A 22,979-nucleotide genomic window follows, 5' to 3' on the forward strand; every position below is an offset into this window, starting at 1 on the left:
TTCCTGACAATGGACAAGGATATGTCCAGCCATTTTTTTCTTAGGTGGAGAGGCTTTCACCAGAAGATCCTTCAAAGAATTCGAGAAACGAAATCTGGAGGAAAAGGCATAAGAAGACCATTCCAAGGGAAGGGAGAGACTCATGAATCGAGTATAAAGGTCAGGAAGAAGATCTCTCAAATAATTTTGGCTTTGGGAGGAGTTTGTGGAGTTCTTTGTTTTTTTTTTTATCAGCAGGAAAAGAAATTTATTGATGAAAATTTATGAGTTACAAGAGCTTGGGTGTAAATTCCACCCCAAAACAACAAAATATTACAGATTTGCCCAAAACGTTTGCTGTCACACAGCCCCTTTGTTTGGCCAAGAATCTGCCGTTCCATTAGCTGTTCTTCTCGCCCACTTAAAGGCAACATTTAACTCCCTTGTTAGGCTTACAATCTCCGTGAATTTATACTGGAATACCCAAGGAATCTGGGAACTGTTCCTGGTCTATGAGATGAGTAGTTGGGAATCCCCTTCCACCTCTAGATTGTGGAAGCCCAATTGTTTCGCAAGCCTTAACCCCTGCAATAGATTGACCAGTTCTGCTGTCAATGCATCACCATGCTCCAAGGGTCCTGAATACAAGGCCACCACTCTACCTTCTATATCTCTGAAAATACCCCCTACCCCAGCCAATCCCCAGTTCCCAATAAAGCTTCCTCCACTCCATCACTATCCTTGTCTTGTCTTGAGTCGATAGTGCCACCTCTTTCCAGGTTCTCAAAATATCATTCAGAGAAAAGACTTTGAAGTCCATTGTTCTTTGTTATGTTCTGTGAAAAGGATATTGATTGTTGTCAATAGTTTTAGCTGCATCTTCTTGGTCGGGATTTCTTGTAAGCTGTAAATGAGCAACGTAGTGACTTTGATGTGGGGGCTTTACTCTCTTCTCTCGGGTGGTTTCTTATCACCTTCCTCTTGTACTTTCTTTTTATTTTAAAAAATATTTATTTTATTATAAAAAAAGGATAGGTTCAGCCATTTCTCCCTCACTGAGACATAAAACACAGACATGAGTAAATAGATAGTCTCATCTGCCATGGCTCTTCTCTTGTAAGAGGTTGTTTTGGAGCAGCTACAGTAATCCGAACCAGTGAAGAAGGAAGAAGAAGATGAGGAAGAAAACAAGAGAAAGAGAGAACATGAGGGTTTAGTCGAAACTGATTCCCATTCAGTCGACCCCCTTATGTTTATTAGGTTCTAATTACACTTACAAAGACTAAACCGTCTTCACTTAAGTGTGGGGCAGAGTACTCTAATGAAACAGCCACATAAGCAAAGTACTTAACTGACATGAGATTACTAAACTACCCCTATTCGGCTCACTCTAACACTCCCCCTCAAGCTGGAGAATATATGTCATATAATCCCAGTTTGTTACGTAGATGGTTCACTTTCCCTGAGTTTAGAGCTTTTGTAAACAAATCTGCCCATTGATCATTCGAGCCCACATGTTCTGTGTTTATCTCTCCAGCAAGGACCTTCTCCCTTACAAAGTGGCAATCAACCTCTATGTGCTTTGTTCTCTCATGAAATACAGGATTGGATGAGATATGGAGTGCAGCTTGGTTGTCACAATACAATCTCATAGGTTTATCCATGTGAAACCCAATTTCTTGTAGAAGATTCCTCAACCACACTAACTCACAAGTAGTATGTGCCATGACCCTATACTCAGCTTCAACACTACTTCTGGCCACAACCGTCTGCTTCTTACTCTTCCACGTCACAAGATTTCCTCCAAAAATGTGCAATAGCCTGTAGTAGATCTTCTATCATTCACTAAGCCTGCCCAGTCTGCATCTATATACCCCACTACTTCAAGTTTTCCTCCTGGTTTATACAATAGTCCACGGCCTGGAGATCCTTTCAGATACCTCACAATTCTAAGAATTGCAACCCAGTGAGTTATACGAGGGTTCTGCATGAATTGGCTCACCACACTGACTGCAAAGGATATGTCAGGTCTCGTGATAGTCAGATGGTTCAGCTTCCCCACTAGTCGTCTATACCTTCCAGGATCTTCAAATACTTCTCCTGTATCACTGCTCAACTTAACATTTGGTTCCATGGGGGTCTCAGCCGGTTTTGCACCTAACAGTCCTGTTTCTTCCAATAGATCAAGAACATATTTTCTTTGGCATTGATTTACACCTTCTTTTGACCTGGCAGCCTCTATTCCCAAGAAATATTTCAACGTTCCAAGATCTTTTGTTTGGAAATGATTTTGCAGAAATACCTTTAATTTGCCAATCCCCAATTTATCACTGCCAATAATGACAATATCATCCACATAGACCACTAATAGAATCTTCCTAGCTTTTGAGTCATAGCTGAACACCGAGTGATCTACCTGGCACTGCTTCATTCCAAAACTCTTCACCACTTCACGGAACTTCCCAAACCAAGCACGCGGCGATTGTTTCAGCCCATAAATTGCCTTCTTCAATCTGCATACCTTACCATCCTCCCCCTGAGCAACAAGCCCAGGTGGTTGCTCCATATATACCTCCTCCACAAGATCACCATGGAGAAAGGCATTCTTTATATCAAGCTGAAACAGAGGCCAATCATACATAACTGCCAGGGAAATTAGTACACGAACAGAACCAATCTTAGCCACCGGAGAGAATGTCTCCATGTAGTGCACTCCATACAACTGTGAGTAACCTTTAGCAACAAGTCTGGCCTTCAGACGCTCCACACTACCATCTGGCAAGTATTCCACAGTATACACCCATTTACATCCCACAACATGCTTACCAGGTGGGAGAGTAGTAAGTTCCCACGTTTGAGTATGTTGAAGAGCAGAAAGTTCCTCCTCCATTGCCCGCCGCCAATCAGGTGAACTGAGAGCTTCTTGAACATTGTTAGGTATGGAAATAGAGGATAAAAGTGAAACAAATTGGCGATGTGGTGTAGAAAGATGAGATAATGAAACAAAATTGGAAATGGGATGGAGGGTAGAACTGCGTTTACCTTTCCATAAGGCAATGGGTAGGTTAAGGTCTAAAGGTTCAACAATAGGAGCCATGAGAGGATCCGCAGATGAGGTAGAAGCTGGAGGAGGGGCCGGTGTCGTTCGGTGGTGATCTACACGGGATGAGGTGATGAGTCTACTCCAACAACAGCATCTGGAACTGGATCACTAACAGGGAGAGAAAAGGAAGTGCGGGTGGAGACGAAGGCGCTTCAAGACTTGAGAAGAAGAGGACTTACTCAAAAAAGGTGACATCAGGGCAAACATAGCACTTCCGAGTAATGGGATTATAACACTTGTACCCTTTTTGAGTCCGTGAGTAGCCAAGGAAGACACATTTAATTGAGCGTGCATCTAGCTTGTCTATTCCAGGGATCAGATTGTGGACAAAGCACACACAACCAAAGACACGAGGAATTAATGGGAATGGAGATAAAGTGGGAAACAAGATAGAGAAGGGGGACCGACCATGAAGGATGAAGGAGGGCATCCGATTAATGAAAAAACATGTAGTGAGTACAGCATCACTCCAAAAACGTTTAGGAACATTCATGTGGTGAAGAATAGACCGAGCAGTTTCAAGAAGCTGACAGTTCTTCCGTTGAGCTACCCCATTTAGTTAAGGGTTGTATGCACATGATGTCTGATGAATAATGTCATGCTGTTCTAAATACTGCTGAAATGAAGTAAGAAAGTATTCACGACCATTATCTGAACGGAGAATTTTGATTGGAACACCAAATTGTGTACGTATTTCAGCATGGAATTTTTGAAAAATGGAAAACAATTCACTTCTTTCTTTCATTAAGTAAATCCATGTCATTCTCGAACAATCATCAATAAAGGAGACAAAATACTTGTACCCATTATAAGACTCTCTTTTGATTGGACCCTAAACATCTGAAGGACACACGGCGATGTTTCCCAAACTGACATGACTCACATTGCAAAACTGACAAATGACCCAATGACGGAACCAAAATCTTGAGAGCCTTGAGAGATGGATGTCCCAGTCGGCAATGCCATTGTAGAGGAGTAAGTGAAGTCTGAAGAGCAATTGAGGATCCACCACCATCAAGGTAATACAATCCACCAGCTTCATGCCCCCCACCAATTGGAAGGAAAGAAGGTAAAAGAACAGTTAAGAGCTTTGGTTATTTTACTAACAGACATAAGATTGAATGGAAACTTAGGGACATATAAAACAGATGATAAGGGCACAGAAGCCATGACAGCATTACCAACACCACATATGGGAGATGATGACCCATTGGCAAGTGTAACAGTTTGTGATGTGGAGGTTTCAGAAAGAGAAGAGAACACACCTGGAGTCCCAGTGATATGATCTGAGGCTCTAGAGTCAATAATCCAGGGAGGGGTTTTAGATGACATGCAAGCAATACCTGATTGGGCAAATATGGCAGTGGTATGCTGTGAAGTAGTTTGAAGGAACCGTTCATACTCATCACACGGTACGCTCACCACGGTCTGCCGGTTTATTGTCACTGGTATCAACCTCACCTGCTACAACATGATTAGCCCATTTAGAGGGAGGGCCATGTAGATCATAACAGAAATTCACTGTGTGTCCCTTTCTACCACAATGAGTACATTTCCTTGTAGAGTTACTCTTCCCTCTGCCACGGCCTCCCCCTGAGTCACGACCACCCCGACTAATCACGAAACTGCCACGGCCTCCTCGGGGAGCATGACCTCCCCCTCTTGTACTATGTCCAACCCCTCTAGCTGTCACAAGTGCTGATCTATCAGACTGTGTGAGTTCTTTGTTTGTCCCAAAGAAATTCTACGAAGCGTTGAGAATACTTCCTCAAGTGTAGGAAGGGTAGAGCCCCCCAATATTTGGGCTCTAACTGGTTCATATTCCGACTTCAGCCCCACTAAAAATCTTGTAACATCTAGTTGCTCCCTTTGTTGTTGCTGAACTTTAATATCTGGAGTAAGGGGGTGATAGACATGAGTTCATTCCTTATATTCTTCATGCTAGCATAGTACTCTTCTAGTGTTTTGGTTCCTTGTTGTAAATCAAAATACTCCTGATAAAGCTGATACACTCTTGTTGTGTTATCTTGTCCAGAATACAGATTCTTAGCATGCTCCCATATACCCTTAGCCGTATCAAGGAACATGAAGTTGGCACTAATTTTGGGTTCCATACTATTCCACAGCCAAGTCATGATTTGAGCATCTTCTTGCTCCCAATCATCAAACCCTAGAGAGTCCTCCGGTGGCTTCTCATCTCTTACATGCTTTACTTTCTTCTTTGCCTTGAGAAACACTTCCACTGATTTAGCCCATGGAACATAGTTCTCCCCATTCAGCTTAATTGAGGTCATTTGTACCCCTAGGTAGTCGGAGGAAATTACCACATTAGGTTTCTGATCATTGTAGCGATCTCCTATTGTTGCCATTGTACTCTTTCACAGTTGCCTCTAACCTTACTTCTCAGCTACAAGCTGATTGATGTTGTTCACAGTTTGATACTTTAGCACCTATTGCAGCCCCTAAACACAACAGTGGGAGCACACACTTGTTCTTCTTCACACTACTGCTGACTTCACACACCTACGACCCACATAAGCATCACAAGCACCACAACACAACAGTAGGCCCTCTTACAACCACTCAATAATAAAAAAAATTGTGCATCACAAGCACCACAACACAATCAAACTGCTACACCCAGTTCAGATTTGTTTAACACACTTAAGAGGGCATTACACGACCACAAGGAGCTTGGCAAGGCTCGGCCAGTTCAGACTTGTTCAGCACACTTAAGAGGGCATTACACGACCACAAGGAGCTTGGCAAGGTCACTGCATTCCACCTTACACCACTCAGCCACCTACAGCAGCCCTAACACCACTCAACAACTCACAGCAGCCCTACACCATTCAGCTACTGCACACACAGCCCTTCTTAGGGCAACAGTGAACCTAGTTCTCTAGGTTCTAATCAGTACTAACTGATTCTTGAAGGGTTCCTACCCAGAAATACCAGCAACACAAAAGGACTAAATAACCAACCTTCCTTTGAGAGTATCAGCCAACCATTCACTGCTGAAATCACCTTCCTTGATGAAGAAAAATTGTGCGCAGCAGAGAGCAACGAGTTGTGATGTCTCAGACCTAGGGCGAACCAGCTCTCTCCATTAACTAACCAGAAACGAAGAAGAGGGTGCCACGAACACAGCTGAGATGCTTTGCAAGCGGAAGCAGGTCAGAAACCTCGCTCTGATACCATGTTTTGGAGCAGCTACAGTAATCCGAACCAGTGAAGAAGGAGGAAGAAGACAAGAGAAATAGAGAACAGGAGGGTTTAGTCGAAACTTATTAGTCTTCCATTCAATCGACCCCCTTATGTTTATTAGGTTCTAATTACATTTACAAAAACTAAACTGCCCTCACTTAAATGTGGGGTAGAGTACTCTAATAAAACAGCCACATAAGCAAAGTACTTAACTGACATGAGATTACTAAACTACCCCTATTCGGCTCACTCTAACAGAGGTCAAAAGCATGGTTTAAAAAATGTCCCTAATTTCCCTAATATATATATATATATATATATAGAGAGAGAGAGAGAGAGAGAGAGATTATTAAGATGTACTAAATCTTTATAGTACAATAGGTCAGGCATATCCCCACAAGTTATAATTGCACCCAAAACAATTGTTGCCTATAATACCCCCTGTTTTGCTAGAGTATCAGCCGTCCCATTTGCAGTCCTTACCAAATTGAATGTAATGTTCAGCTCCTGTGTAATGCTTTCTATTTCCCTAAACCCCATGCCTATAGATCCATGGCATGAGCTGTTTTTTCTTGGCCCAAGAAATTATCATCTTCGAATCCCCCTCTACTTCCAACTGCTGAAACCTAAAGAGTTTGATTGTTTAGCAAGTCTTAAGCCTTGCAATAGTGCCATCAGTTCTGCCTTTAGGGAGTCTCCCAACCCCAAGGGACCTGAAAACATAGCCAATACTTTCCCTAATTTCCCTAATATTTCCATGACATATTTCCATTTCCATGGGTAGCGACACGAAATTTTACCAGAATCAACATATTCCCCAATGAACACTACCAGCACTGTGGACTGTGGAGTACAAGAGATAGCTTCAACGACATATTTCCATTTCCACCTCCATGGGTAGCAATGTGAAATTTTACTAGAATCAAAATATTTTCCAATGAACACTATGCAGAGCACAAGATATGGTATTATAACATAAGTTGGTGACAATATTGTAGATATGTGGAGTAACAATGTTATTGCCTATCTAACTTACACGTTACCACTTTGAGCTAATTCCATATTCATTTAAAAAATGAAACATGAAGTTAAATATTAGTTTTTGTTTTTGTAATAGATTATTTGATTGATCTATTACAACCATTTACATTTTCTATGAGTTTAAACTTTGCTTTAACTCATTCCATCCCAAAGCTTTGAATCTTAAGGTTTACAGGACAACTTCATAACGTAATCTTTTGTCTATAACCTTAGTTTCTTAGTTTTGTTTAATGATTTGGAGCAAGATAATAATTTAAAAAAGTGTGCCTATGCTTCTTTTATCATTTTATAAAATATCATTCTATATTTTTGCATATTTTACAATGTATCCACCATGTCTATAATTTTTACAATATTTCCATACGATTTTTGCATCATTTCCGACATGTTTCCTATATTTGGATGGCTGACATTTCCATCAATACCGACATTTTAAACCTTGGTCAAAAGTATTTAATCTCTTCAAGCATTTAGCCCTCCCACAATTAGAGCCTTGAAAAAGAACTTCGTTGAACTTACCAATGTGGTGGAGGTTTCAAATGTGGTGATCACTAGAAAAGGGAGATACATAGAGCTCCCTTAAAGAATGGAGAAGGACAGCAATCTCATCAATTTATACATTCCTCAAGGGTCTTCCAAGGTTTAAGGTTCCACCTAATTCCTTGAGAGGGAGAAGAAAGAGAAGAAGAGATGGTAGCTTGTCAGTTTTTGGATAGGCTAAAAACACAAGGGTACAACTCAGCTAAGGTAGACTCACCCCACCAAATTCAAGAGGGAATCTCCACAGCCGTTTACCTAAAAGAGCAATGTTCCTCTCTTTAATACGTCTGATGCCAAGGCCACCAGTCTCCTTTGATTTACAAACCTACTCTTAATTTACTAGATGGCTTCTTTTTTCACCTACCCATCCCATAACATTCTAGAGTGTGGGCCCTTAATCAAACAGGGTCATTTTCCTACAAAGTCTTTTTGAATTCTCTTGTAGCCACCTCCCACTCTCCTTTCCCTATTAAGGAGATTTGGTCTCAGCCCATTCCTCCAAAAGTCAATGCTTTCTATTGGGACATGGCTCCATTAACACCTATGATATGCTTCAAAAGAAAAGACCAAATTGGTGATTGTCCCCAAGTTGGTGCTTCTTATGTAAGTTCTAAGGTGAGATTGCTTTTCATCTCTTAATTTCCTGTCATTTTGCAATCTCTATTTGCAAGTGCCTTTTGTCTCTTTTCAGTTGTAAATGGCTCCCCCTGATAGCCTGGAAGGATTTTTCATCTCTCCTGCCTTAGTTGCTCTAAAAGAAGAGACAGGATACTGGGCAGATGCACTAGAGCAGTAGTGGTTTGGACAATTTGGGAAGAAAGGAATTTAAGAATCTTTGAAGACAAAGAAAGGAGTTAGGAAGCTGTGATAGAGGTTATAACATTAAGGGTGGCACATTGGGTGAAAACTTTAAAGCTCTTTGCTGACTTTAAAGTTGAAGATTTTTTCAGCTCATCAGGATTAATTGCTAACTCTTCCTCTAGAAGACAAAAAGTACATGAGGCCTCACCTCCATGTGCTGGGTGGAAGAAATTGAACTTTGATTGTAGCTGCATGGCAATCATGGCCCATCGGATGGCAATCATGGCCCATCGGGTATTGGTGGGGTAATTAAAGAAGAAGATTGAAATGTAGTGAGATCAGAACTGATGGCAGCAGTTTATGGAGTAGAGAAAGCTAAAGAAATGGGGATTGATAGGCTGATCATTGAAGGTGTTCGAAAATAGTTGTGGGTTGGCGGAAAAAAGGGGAAGGGGTAATATGGCAGCTAAGGAACGAGTTCAGGCACTTAAAACAACTATCTAAACACATGTTGATCCAAATTAAATTGGATTAGGAGATCTACAAACAGTATGGTGGATGGTTTAGCTAAACAAGGAATTCAGAGACAATCCATGTTTTGGGATTATTTGTAAATATTGGGGTGGTTTCTTCTCGGGCTTGTTGTTTCTTCCCACAACTTCTTGTTGTATATATCGATTTTAATTTAATGAATCAATTTTTGTGTTGCTGATCAAAAAATAAATAAATCCCATTGCAACTTTTTTTTGTGATCAATAACTTCGAAACTTTTATTGATTAAAATACTTTAGGATACAACAATAAGTTACAAAAGAAATCAGCATAGTAAGCTGACCCAGTACAGAATTACAAATGTGCCCAAAACATATATGTTCTTTGAACCCCTTGCTTTGCTAAGCTATCTGCCAAACTGTTGGCAGATCTCCTTACTCATCCCACCTGAATTGGCGCGTTCCTTGATATCCATTTAAATCTTCTGAAATCATTCTTCAACTGCCATGTCACCCCTTCCCCTTTCTGCAACCATTATATCACATTCCCATTGCAACTTTTCCAACTGGATCCTTTGGCAGGGATTTGGAACGCCAAAAGGTAATAAATGGGCAAATTACCAAGAGAAACTCTTATTAGAGTGATCTTACCACCCTTAAAAAGATAATTTTTCTTCCACATGGCCAACTTCTTTTCACATTTTTCAATCACAGGATCCTTCAGCCTCCTCGCTAGAACCTTAGCCATAATCTTGTAAACACTCCCTATCAAACTAATTGGTCTAAAATCCTTTACTTCAAAGATTCCCTCTTTCTTTGGGATTAGAGTAATAAAAGCTAATTTCTTGTCTATGTTCACAATAGCCAATTGGTATGTTAAAGTGAGCCGAATAAGGCTAGTTTAGTCATCTTATCCTTGTTAAGTTGTATGCTTATGTGGCAGTTTTGTTAGAGACACTCTGCCCCACACTTAAGTAAGGGCAGTTTAGTCTTTGTAGAAATTATTAGACTAATTACTATTAAGGGGTCGACTGATAGGGTTTACCCATCAGATTCGACAGTCCCTTCTTTTTCTTCTTCTTCTTCTCTTCTTCTTCTTCCTCTTGCTGGTTCGGGTTACTGTAGCAGCAGTCGAAACATGGTATCAAAGCCATGTTCCTGACCTACTTCAGTTCGTGAAACATCTCAGCAGTGTTTGTGACCTCTCTTTCTTCGTTTCTGGGCTGTCAATGGAGAAAACTGGTTCGTCCTAGGTCTGAAACATCTCAGCTCATCTCTCTCTGCTGCGCATAACCTTCTTCATTAAGAAAAACGACCTCAGCAGTGAATGGTTGGTTGAGACTCTCAAAAGAAGGTTGGTTATTTCTTCTCCTTGCGCTGCTAGTATTTTTGGGTAGAAAATCTTCAAGAACCTGCTAGTATTGATCAGAACCTAGAGAACTAGGTTTATTGTTGCCCTAGTTCTTGGAGAAAATCCCAAGAACGGGCTGTGTACAGTAGCCGAATGGTGTAGGGGCTGCTGTAAGTTGTCGAGTGGTTAAGGGCTGCTGTAAATGGCCGAGTGGTGTAAAGTATAATGCAGTGACCTAGCCGAGTGCCTTGTGGTCGTGTAGTGCCCTCTTAAAGGTGTTAAACAGGTCTGTACCGGGTGTAACAGATATGACTATGTGGTGGTGCTTGTGATGCACAATTTTTATTGAGTGGTTGTAAGAGGGCTTGCATGTGATTAGTAAGTGTTGAATTGATGTTTATGTGGTTCATTGTTGTGAAATCAGTAGTAGTGTGAACAAGAACAAGGCTTGTGTACCTATTATTGTGTTTAGGGGCTGCTATAAGTGCTGGAACATCAAACTCCTAATAACAACACTCAGTTTGTAGCTGAGAATTCAGGTTAGAGGCAACGGTGAAAGAGTACCACGGCAGCAATTGGAGATGGGTATAATGATCAGAAACCTAGTGTGGTGGTTCCCTTTGACTACCTAGGTGTACAGATGACCTCAATTAAACTGAATGGGGAGAACTATGTTCCATGGGCCAAACCAATGGAAGTTTTCCTCAAGGCAAAGAGGAAAGTGAAGCATGTAAAAGAAGATAAACCACTGACTGACTCTCCAGGGTTTGATGATTGGGAACAAGAGGATGCTCAAATCATGACCTGGCTATGGAATAGTATGGAACCCAAAATTAGTGCCAACTTAATGTTCCTAGATACAGCTAAGGATATATGGGAACATGCTAAGAAGTTGTATTCTGGACAAGATAATACTACAAGGGTATATCAACTTTATCAGGAATACTTTGATTTGCAACAAGGAAACAAAACCCTAGAAGAGTACTATGCCTGCATGAAGAATATAATGAATGAACTCGATGTCTATCATCCCCTCACTCCAGATGTTAAAGTTCAGCAATAACAGAGGGAACAACTAGATGTTACAAGATTCTTAGTGGGGTTGAAATCGGAGTATGAACCAGTTAGAGCCCAAATATTAGGGGGCTCTACCCTTCCTACTCTCGAGAAAGTATTTGCACGGCTCCGTAGGATTTCTTTGGGACAGACAGAGAATCCCACACAGTTTGATAAATCAGCACTTGTGACAACTAGAGGAAGTGGACATGGTACGAAAGGGAGAGACAATGCCTCCCGAGGAGGCCGTGGCAGTTTCATGTTTGGCCGGGGTGGTGGTCGTGACTCAGGGGGAGGTCGTGGCAAAGGAAAGAGTAACTCTGCAAGGAAGTGTACTCATTGTGGCAGGGAAGGACACACGGTGAATTTCTGCTATGATCTACATGGCCCTCCCTCTAAATGGGCTAATCATGTTGTAGCTGGTAAGGTTGATATTAGTGACAGTAAACAGGCAGACCTAACTCCTTCCACATCTACATCTGCTTCTAGTCGGGAGATGGTGAGTGTACCGCGTGATGAGTATGAACGGTTCCTTCAAACCACTTCACAGCATACCACTGCTATTCTTGCCCACTCAGGTATTGCTTGCATGTCATCTAAAACCTCTCCCTGGATTATTGACTCTGGAGCCTCTGATCACATGACTGGGACTCCAGGTGTGTTCTCTTCTCTTTCTGAAATTTCCACATCACAAACTGTTACACTTGCCAATGGCTATTCATCTCCCATCTGTGGTGTTGGTAATGTTGACATGGCTTCTCTTTCTTTATCATCTGTTCTATGTGTACCTAAGTTTCCATTCAATCTTATGTCTATTAGTAAATTAACCAAGACTCTTAATTGTTTTGTTACCTTCCTTCCTTCCTCTTGTGTTTTTAAGGATCTTAAAACGAGGAAGAAGATTGGTGGGGGGCATGAAGCTGGTGGATTGTATTACCTTGATGGTGGTGGATCCTCAATTGCTCTTCAGACTTCACTTACTCCTCTACAGTGGCATTGCCGACTGGGACATCCTTCTCTCAAGGCACTCAAGATATTAGTTCCGTCTTTGAATCATTTGTCAGTTTTACAGTGTGAGTCATGTCAATTTGGGAAACATTGTCGTGTTTCCTTCAGTCCTAGAGTTGAAAGTCGTATGTTGAGTCCTTTTTCTTTGGTTCATTTAGATGTTTGGGGCTCGATCAAAATAGTCTTATAATGGGTACAAGTATTTTGTCTCTTTTATTGATGATTGTTCAAGGATGACATGGATTTACTTAATGAAAGAAAGAAGTGAATTATTTTCCATTTTTCAAAAATTCCATGCTGAAATACGTACACAATTTGGTGTTCGAATCAAAGTCCTTCGTTCAGATAATGGTTGTGAATACTTTCTTATTTCATTCCAACAGTATTTAGAACAACATGGCATTATTCATCAAACCTCATGTGCATCCACTCCTCAACAAAATGGGGTGGATGAACGAAAAAACTGTCAGCTCCATGAAACTGCTCGGTCTATTCTTCATCATATGAATGTTCCTAAACGGTTTTGGAGTGATGTTGTACTCACTGCATGTTTCCTCATTAATCGAATGCCCTCCTTCATTCTTCATGGTCGGTCCCCCTTCTCTATCTTGTTCCCCACTTTATCTCCATTTCCATTAACTCCTCGTGTCTTTGGTTGTGTGTGCTTTGTCCACAATCTGAGTCCTGGAATAGACAAGCTAGATGCACGCTCCATTAAATGTGTCTTTCTTGGCTACTCTTAAACTCAAAAGGGTACAAGTGTTATAATCCCATTACTCGAAAGTGTTATGTCTGTCTTGATGTCACCTTTTCTAAGTTTGTCCCCTTCTTCTCAGGACCTGAAGCACCTTCGTCTCCACCCTTACTTCCTCTTCCTCTTCCTGTCAGTGATCCAGTTCTGGATGTTGATGTTGGAGTAGACTCATCACCTCATCCAGTGCAGATCACCACTGAACGACCACCGATCCGGCAAGTGTATACACATCGAACGACACCGGCCCCTCCTCCAGCTTCTACCTTATCTACGGATCCTGTCATGGCTCCTGTTGTTGAACCATCAGAACTTGTCCTACCCATTGCCTTACGGAAAAGTAAACGCAGTTCTACTCTCCATCCCATTTCCAATTTTGTTTCATTATCTCGCCTTTCCACCTCACGCCGTTAGTTTGTTTCACTTTTGTCATATATTTCCACACCTAACTATGTCCAAGAAGCTCTTAGTTCACCTGGGTGGCGGCAGGCAATGGAGGAGGAACTCTCTGCTCTTCAACATACTCAAACGTGGGAGCTCACTACTCTCCCACCTGGTAAGCATGTTGTGGGTTGTAAATGGGTGTATACTGTTAAATACTTGCCAGATGGTAGTGTGGAGCGTCTGAAGGCCAGACTCGTTGCTAAAGGTTACTCACAGTTGTATGGAGTGGACTACATGGAGACATTCTCTCTGGTGGCTAAGATTGGCTCTGTTCGTGTGCTAATGTCCCTGGCAGTTATGTATGATTGGCCTCTGTTTCAGCTTGACATCAAAAATGCCTTTCTTCCTGGTGACCTTGTGGAGGAGGTATATATGGAGCAACCACCTGGGTTTGTTGCTCAGGGGGAGGATGGTAAGGTGTGCAGACTGAAGAAGGCAATTTATGGGTTGAAACAATCACCGCATGCTTGGTTCGGGAAGTTTAGTGAAGTGGTGAAGAGTTTTGGAATGAAACAATGCCAGGTTGATCACTCAGTGTTCAGTTATTACTCAAAAGCTAGAAAGATTTTATTAGTGGTCTATGTAGATGATATTGTTATTACTAGCAGTGACAAATTGGGGATTGACAAACTAAAGGTATTTTTGCAAAATCATTTTCAAACAAAAGACCATGGGACATTGAAGTATTTCTTGGGCATAGAAGTTGCCAGGTCAAAACAAGGTGTAAATCTGTGCCAAAGAAAATATGTTCTTGATCTATTGGAAGAAACAGGACAATTAGATGCAAAACCGCCTGAGACCCCTATGGAACCAAATGTTAAGTTGAGTAGTGATATAGGAGAAGTATTTGAAGATCCTGGGAGGTATAGACGACTAGTGGGGAAGCTGAACTATCTAACTATCACGAGACCTGACATCTCCTTTGCAGTCAGTGTGGTGAGCCAATTCATGCAGAACCCTCGTATACATCACTGGGATGCAGTTCTTAGAATTGTAAGATATCTAAAGGGAGCTCCAGGCCGTGGACTATTGTATAAACCAGGAGGAAAACTTGAAGTAGTTCGGTACACAGATGCAAACTGGGAGTGAATGACAGAAGATCTACTACAGGCTATTGCACATTTCTTGGAGGAAATCTTGTGACGTGGAAGAGTAAAAAGTAGACGGTTGTGGCTAAAAGTAGTGTTGAAGCCGAGTATAGAGCCATGGTACACACTACCTATGAATTAGTGTGGTTGAGGAATCTCCTACAAGAAATTGGGTTTCACATGGATAAACCTATGAAATTGTAGTGTGACAATCAAGTTGCACTCCATATCTCATCCAACCCTTTTTCATGAGAGAACGAAGCACATTGAGGTTGACTGCCACTTTGTGAGGGAGAAGGTTCTTGTTGGAGAGATAAGCATAGAACATGTGGGCTCAAATGATCAGTGGACAGATTTGTTTACAAAAGCTCTAAGCTCAGAGAAAGTGAACCATCTATGTAACAAGCTGGGATTATATGACATATATTCTCCAGCTTGAGGGGGAGTGTTAAAGTGATCCGATTAAGGGTAGTTTAGTCATCTTATCCTTATTAAGTTGTATGCTTATGTGGCAGTTTTATTAGAGACACTCTGCCCCACACTTAAGTAAGGCAGTTTAGTCTTTGTAGAAATTATTAGAGACTAATTACTATTAAGGGGTCGACTTATAGGGTTTACCCATCAGATTCGACAGTCCCTTCTTTTTCTTCTTCTTCTTTTCTTCTTCTTCCTCTTGCTGGTTCGGGTTACTGTAGCATCAGTTGGAACATGGTAGAAGCCCCTAAATACTTCCATTAAGTCCACTTTGATAGTATCCAATGAATTTGATAAAAGAACATGGGGAACCCATAGACATTGGAGCTCTATCAAAGAGGAATATAAGAAAATCATATCCAGCAATTACACTAAGTGACAAAAGCCTAAAGCAAGAAGGTACAAGGATAGCACTAATTTTGCAAATATGAGCCAATGAATATGGTGAGTAATCAGGTTATGGTGCTAATGAGGAAGAGAGATCACTGCAAGGTACATGTCACAAACTGGAAATGAAGAAAATTGACATGAAAATTCTTCTCGAAGTAGGAATACTTTCTGGTTTATTGGAACTCCAACTAGAAACTAATGCCAGTCCCATCTTCAATGTTATTCAAGTAAATGACTATCTCAAGCATGATGATGATAATCAAGATATAGAGTTATATATAAAGAAAGTCTGCCAGTGTGAGCTTGTCCAACACTACTGGTCCCAATCCCGAATAGAGGAGGGTTGTGTCAAGTTGGCAGCAAGCAATAAAACTTTTGCCAAACCATGATCATGGATCCTAATCTGTCTTTTCAAGTTCATGCTAGGGTGTCCTTCAAAAATAATGTGATGCACCTTAACCCAAGTTTAGTGTCAAAAAGGCAAGGGTATGCTATGACGGTCCCAGGAATTAACTACCCACAACAAAGCCTAGTTGTGGTGTTAAATAGGCAAGGTCCCTACATCCTTCAGAATGGAGGCAAGTAAAGAAACTAATGCAAGAAACACGACTTTGTTTAGCCACTTGAAATATGGGACATTTAATAGGAAAAACTATGGAATTAGTAGACAATTAAGAGGAAAAGGGTTAATATTACATGCTTACAAGAAACTAAAAGAAAGGGTAAAAGGGATAAAGAAATAGATGGCTACTAATTATTGTATATAAGAGAAGTAAATAACAGAAATGGAGTATCAATTATAATAGTTAAGGATCTAAAAAAACAAAAGTGCAAATGTTCAAAAAAATGGGGATAGAATAATTTTTAATTAGACTTATTTATGTGAAGAAATCATTAACATAGTTACTGCATATGCACTCAAGTAAGTTTAGAAGAAAACATTAAAAGACAATTTTGGGAAAACTTAGAAGAATTAATCCAAGAAATTCCAAGCAATGAGAATATTTTTTATAGGAGGAGACTTAAATAGGCATGCGAGGAAAATAAGTATAGGATGTCATATGGTGCATGGAGGATTTGAGTTTGGGGAAAGGAATTAAATAGGAGTCTGAAATGGAAGAAGAGGAAGAAAGAATAAAGAAAAGAGCAGAGAAGAGAAGAGATTTTGCCAAAAGTATTTAGGGGGCTGGGGGCGGCACCCCACTAGCTTATATATTAGGGCATTCAAAAACAGGAGGGGAGATTATACGAATACCCCTAATTACACATAAACAGGGCCACTAACAGCCCATTTACGGTCCATTAACATCTCTAACAACACCCCCCCTCGAGTTGGGTTGTATATATCTATCATTCCCAACTTGGTACAAATATTCAAATGGTGGGTACTAAAAACACCCTTTGTGAAGATGTCACCCAACTGATCCGTAGAGTTTACATAAGGGATACAAACTTCACCAGCTTCAAGCTTCTCATGAATGAAATGCTTGTCAACTTCAATACGCTTTGTTCTTTCATGCATCACAAGATTGTGGGCAATATTGATTGTTGCCTTGTTGTCACAATACAATGACATTGGGCTGTGAACTTCAACTACCAACTCCTTTAACATATTCTTTAACCACAAAATTCTGCAACTCCATGTGCCATGGCCCTATAGGTCAAATCAGGAACAAGAGAAAAAAAAATCCATCCAAACTCCACAGGTCAAACACTTCTACAGTCTTGAACTTTCAAGCAAAGTTAAGAACATCCAGCACACAGAAACACAGTACAGTCAAGTTAACAACACAGACCTGATATAAAAAATCCAAGAAACTAGGCTTACACTCTGTCAACTGGACCACAGACCATACAACTATGTAGAACACAGAGAGACACCTCTCCTTGTACTCAAACCTCCATTACAGGATACAAGGGATACACTCAAACAATGACCCTTTCAGTCCCACGACCAGAAAGGGAAAAAAATAGAAAAGAAACCCTTACCCAAGCAGTTCCTTCTCAAATCTGAAGTGTTACGGTCCTTTCCAGAGAAAAATGAGAGAAGAAAGAGGAAGAGAAGTCCACTCAAGTACCAATCTGCTGTCACACCCACTCTGATATCATCTGGAATGGAAGAAGAGGAAGAGAGAAGAGAGAAAATAGCAGAGAAGAGAAGAGAGTTTGCCAAAAGTATTTAGGGGGTGGCACCCCACTAGCTTATATATTAGGGCGTTCAAAAAAAGAGGTAATATTACAAGAATACTCCTGATTACACAAACAGAATTAAACACATAAATAGGCCCACAAACGGCCCATTTACGGTCCATTAACATCTCTAACAACAAGAAGATGCAAGCTTAGAATTGTAGTAGCTTACGATATGACAATTTTAAACACATCTTTCAAAAAGAAGGATGAACACTTGAAAACATTTAAAAGTGGATCAAACATAAGTCAAATAGATTTTTTTCTTACTAGGAGAATAGAACGAATGATGTGTAAGTATCGCAAAGTTGGAGAAAACTTAACCACACAACATAGATTAGTGGTGATAAATGTGTGTATAAGAAAGGGAAGAAAAATAGATGAGAAAACTGCATAAAGTACCAAAGAAACTTGGTGGTAAACTGAAGAGGCTCAAAATATAATCAAATTAAAATGAACATACTGCAAAGAATGGTAAAAGACTAAAAACAGAAAACAGGGAAAAAACATAAAACCATAAGGAAGTTCGAAAGAAAATGAAATTAAGTTTAGGGCATATGATGATCTTTATCATAAATTAAGCACTAAATAGAGAGAGAAAAAGGAATTTATAAACTATCAAAGATGAGAGAAAGGAAAGGTAGAGACTTAAACCATGTTAGGTGCATTAAAGAGGAAGATCAAAGAGTTTGGGTAGAAGATGAGAAAGCCAAGTAAAGACAAAAGCTATTTTGAAATTTATTAAACGAACATGTGGGTGCTAATGGAGGAGAGATTAATAATACTAATAATGTTAAAAATAACATGTACCTTCATAAAACTAGAACTACTGAAGTAAAAGAAGTGCTAAATAAGATGAAGAAGGAAAAGTCGTTAAGATTTGATGAGGTTCCAACAGAATTGTGGAAAGATATGAGATAAGTATGCTTATTATGGCTAACAAAGCTATTTATATGATAACAGAAGAAAAGAAGGTGCCTAGTGAATGGAGAAAGGGTAGTATGGTGCCTATTTACAAAGTTATAATAGCTATCATGAGATTAAGCTCATGAGCCACACTATAAAACTTTAGGAGAGAATAATTGAGCAAAGATTACAACATGAAATAAGTACATCAAAGAACCAATTTGGTTTTATGCCAAGGAGATCAACTATGGAAGCTATTTTTCTCTTGTGACGATTATAGAAAAGTTTAGAGAGAAATAAAAAGGATCATCATATGGTGTTTGTTGATCTGGAGAAAGCATACAATAGAGTTCCTAGAGAGATATTATAATAGATATTGGAAATGAATGGGGTTCCAAATAGGTATATAGACTTAATTAGGGATATATATGAGGGTGCAACAACCAATTTTAGAACACTTGTGGGAGAGAGATCAGATTTTACAATGAAGATGGGCCTTTACTAAGGCTCAGCACTTAGCACTTATTTATTTGCACCAATCATGGATGAATTGACTAAACATATTCAGGAGGAAGTTCCTTGGTGCATGTTGTTTGCTGATGACATTGTTTTAATTGATAAAACTAATGAAGGATTAAGTGCAAAATTATGTTTATGGTCAAATACCTTAAGAACAAAAGGTTTTAAAAAAGAATGATTAAAATGAAATATATGATATGTAAATTTAATTATATAATAGGAGTGAAAATCAAGGTCTATTTAGGAATGGAGACCAAGAGATAACTCAATGTGACTTTCTTCCAAACCTTGGTTTGACAATTCATAATAAGGGAGATATTGAGGAGGATGCCGCCCATAGGATTAGAGCAGAATGCGCGAAATGGAGGGGTGCATATGGAGTTCTATGCATAAGCGAATACCACTTAAATTTAAAAGAAAATTCTATAAAACAGTTGTGAGGCCAGATATGCTATATGGAGCAGAGTGTTAGGTAGTCAAGAAACAACATGTCCAAAAAATGAGTGTGGTAGATATGTACATGTTGAGATGGATGAGATGAGTGGAAAAAAATAGAAAGGACAGGATTAGAAATGAAGTCATTCAAAGGAACCTAGGAGTAGATCAAACAGGTGATAAAATAAGAGAAAGTAGAGTAAAGTGGTTTAGTCGCGTCCAGAGAAGATCATTAATAACACCCTAAGAAGAAGTGATTTGTTACAAGTTGAAGGGGCTAGAAGGGCTAGGGGTAGACCAAAAAGAACATGGGTAGAAGTAGTAAGAAATGATTTAAAGTGACGATAATTTAACAATAGATATGACATTAAATAGAGTGGAATGGCGAAACAGAATTCATGTAGGCTTGGATGAATTTGTTCGCTCGCATGACGTCATAAAGAAATTCCTCATTAAATAGAAAGCATAAGAAATTTTTTGTTTCAGATTGGCAATACAATTATTGGAAAATTAGTAAATCGATTATGGTTAAATGGTTAAGTCCATTTAAATAGTTACGCTTGCTATTCTAAAAATGCTATATGGACCTAACCTATAAAAAAAGTACTCATGAACCTAAAGGATATACAATTTGAGGATTTGATGGACAAGGCATTACTGAGAAAAAATATATATATACCTATGACAGTATGGTTAAGCAGCCAGGAAAATCCAAGCATGGACATAGGAATCATGGATATGATAGCAATAGAGCTGCCGCTAGTTCTTGGAGGTATCTGGAATAACCTTACTAACTCATTTCAAAATATCACATGCAAAGGGAAACTGGAAAAGTGGCAACAAATCAGATTTTGGGGCAACATATGATTTGGCGCATCATCACTAAATATGAAATTTCTTATTTGAGAGTTGAGACAGGCTAAAAGCAGAATCCTAGTCAAGAATGTGCACGAGTTAGTAATCGAATGCTGAAGATTTTTAGTATCAGAAACTCAATTGAACCAGTAACTCATAGGAACAGTCGAATAGAAAAAAAAAATACGTCAAATCAAAACGACAAGCTTCAAACCTCCAAAGGAGATAAACCAAACAAACCAGAAAGAGATCAATTGCACTGCAACGTTGAGACAGAAGGCAAATAGATAGATATTATATGTGCATTTTTGTCGTAACTTGTAATCCAGACAAGAAAATAAGGAGACGAATAAAATTACCCATATCAAGGGTAAGAAAAGAAATAAAAATAATAATTTGCAAATTTTTCAGATTGAAAAAAAAAAAAGCCCAATTGTCCTTGGAATTGAGAAACACCCAATTGCACTCGATGCACTCGAAGTCGAGAGTTACCCACCAAAGAGAATCGAACCAAATTGCTATTTCATGAAATGTTCAGGAAAAATAGTAAAAAAAAAAAAAAAAAACAATAAAGGTCGGCGGAGAAAAAATTCATGGGAACTGGAGTTGCAGAAAACGAGAAGAAAACAAATGTATAAAGGAGAAAGGAAGATTACCCGAATTCCCTGCGACTGGAGAGTGGAAACAGCAGAGTCCAGGACCTGTTTGCGGCGGCCCATGATCGCAACAGAGGCACCATGTTTGCCGAACTGAGTGGCTATCTCGAACCCAATTCCAGAGCCTCCACCCGTCAAAAGGGCAACCTTCCCTTTCAGAATATCGGGCTTGAACGGAGACTCCATTGAAGCTCTCTCGCTCGCTCGTGTGTTCGTCTAATTACTTGTCAATTGACGCAGAGCTGAGTTTTGAACGCAGAAAGCTCTCCAAATTTGACGGATAACAACGAAGATCAATGGAGAAAACAAGGGCTGTCCATGTTCGATAGTCCCCACGTGATACATTAGTCTAAAACCATGCCGTAAGCATACGGCTGCGTTTATGAACTAACGTGTCACGCAGAAAAAACTCTTTCCACGTCTACCCATAACATACTACTCCCGTAATTGGAAACATCTATATAGGAGGATGAGATATTGGTAGACGTGGGTAGAGTTTTGGTGAACAGGAGATCTGAACTCGAACTAGTTTAGCAACTTCAATGTGGACTTATTAGCTAATAATGTACTATTCTCATCATGTCATTAGTTCGGTTGTATTTTTCTTTCATTATTTTTTTTCCTTTTTCAATATCAACTGTTGACAAAATACGTTCTCACACCCTACCAACATCTGATACTGTACATCTACATGGTGGGCCCCACATTTATATGACGAGTCCCACTTTTATGGCAAGTCTCATGGTGAGATGGGTGGTATCAGATGATGTTGGTAAGAATAAGGTTCAAAATATCAATACAGCGCGATATGCCAATATTGGTATGTCAGACTGCATCGGCTCATTCCCTTTTTTTTTTTAAATCTATTTCAGATGGATCGATTTAAGGCCTATTTGCCCCCTGAATTGGGTTAAACCCTAAACACCCCCCTATAGGGGCATATCAGGAAGCCCCAATATGATACTATTGACTGTCAAAATTTTGAACCTTGGGCAAGAGTGTTGGAGCGTGTTTTCAAGTCCAAGATCTCCTGTCCAAGTCTACCCACATAACATTACAGCCACACATGAAGAACATCTGATATTCCCAATTCAAAGGGGTAGTGTGTTGTGGATAGACTTGAATAGAATTCACGTGGGCAGGAGATCAGGAGTCGTTTTCTTGGCATGAGATCCCAACCCCTACTTCCAAACATCAGAACTGGCCCATCCCCATAACCCCTCCAATCCAGCCTAGTGGCAGAAATCCCATGTCACTATCACAATGAGTCAAATATCCTACCAAGTAAGACGCCATCAGTGGATTGGCCAAGTTTGATGAATCAGGAAATCTAATGTATGAGAGGTTAAAAAGCTATTATTCAAATCATAAATCGGAAAAAGAAGTAGAAATGATTTCTACTTTGCATATGCCCAGGCAATGAAATGATAAGAACGTTTGACTTTGAGCAATTCTCTAAAATTTCAAAGTGAAACTTACTATTTTATTCTCAAAAATACAAAGAAAATAATAGTGTAAGTGAGCTTGAAAAGGGGGCTTTAAGTAATAAAAGGATGGAATCAGAATATCTCTACAAACATCAAGAATAATTCTAGTGAGAAAATGATAGAGTTTCAGTATGTTTGGTCTTGGATATATTTCTATCCCGTCAAGTACCCTTCTATTTAGAGGCAAAGGAGGGGATTAATTTTGGG

At 39.8% G+C, this 22,979-nt stretch overlaps 1 protein-coding gene across 1 annotated transcript in view; it reads right to left on the reverse strand.

Annotated features, from left to right (window-relative positions):
* Positions 1-21,807, reverse strand: part of SDRB (short-chain dehydrogenase-reductase B) — a 31,611-nt gene extending 9,804 nt beyond the window's left edge. Inside the window, exon 1 of the mRNA XM_088953542.1 lies at positions 21,286-21,807. Coding sequence (XP_088809668.1) covers positions 21,286-21,471 — 186 coding nt within the window. The 5' untranslated portion in view covers positions 21,472-21,807. The remainder of the gene's footprint in view (positions 1-21,285) is intronic.
* Positions 21,808-22,979: the final 1,172 nt, after the last annotated feature.

Source organism: Nelumbo lutea, chromosome 7 (genome assembly GCF_056320005.1).
Source record: "Nelumbo lutea isolate HS-2025 chromosome 7, American lotus-T2T, whole genome shotgun sequence".
In the NCBI taxonomy this organism is placed as follows: domain Eukaryota; kingdom Viridiplantae; phylum Streptophyta; class Magnoliopsida; order Proteales; family Nelumbonaceae; genus Nelumbo; species Nelumbo lutea.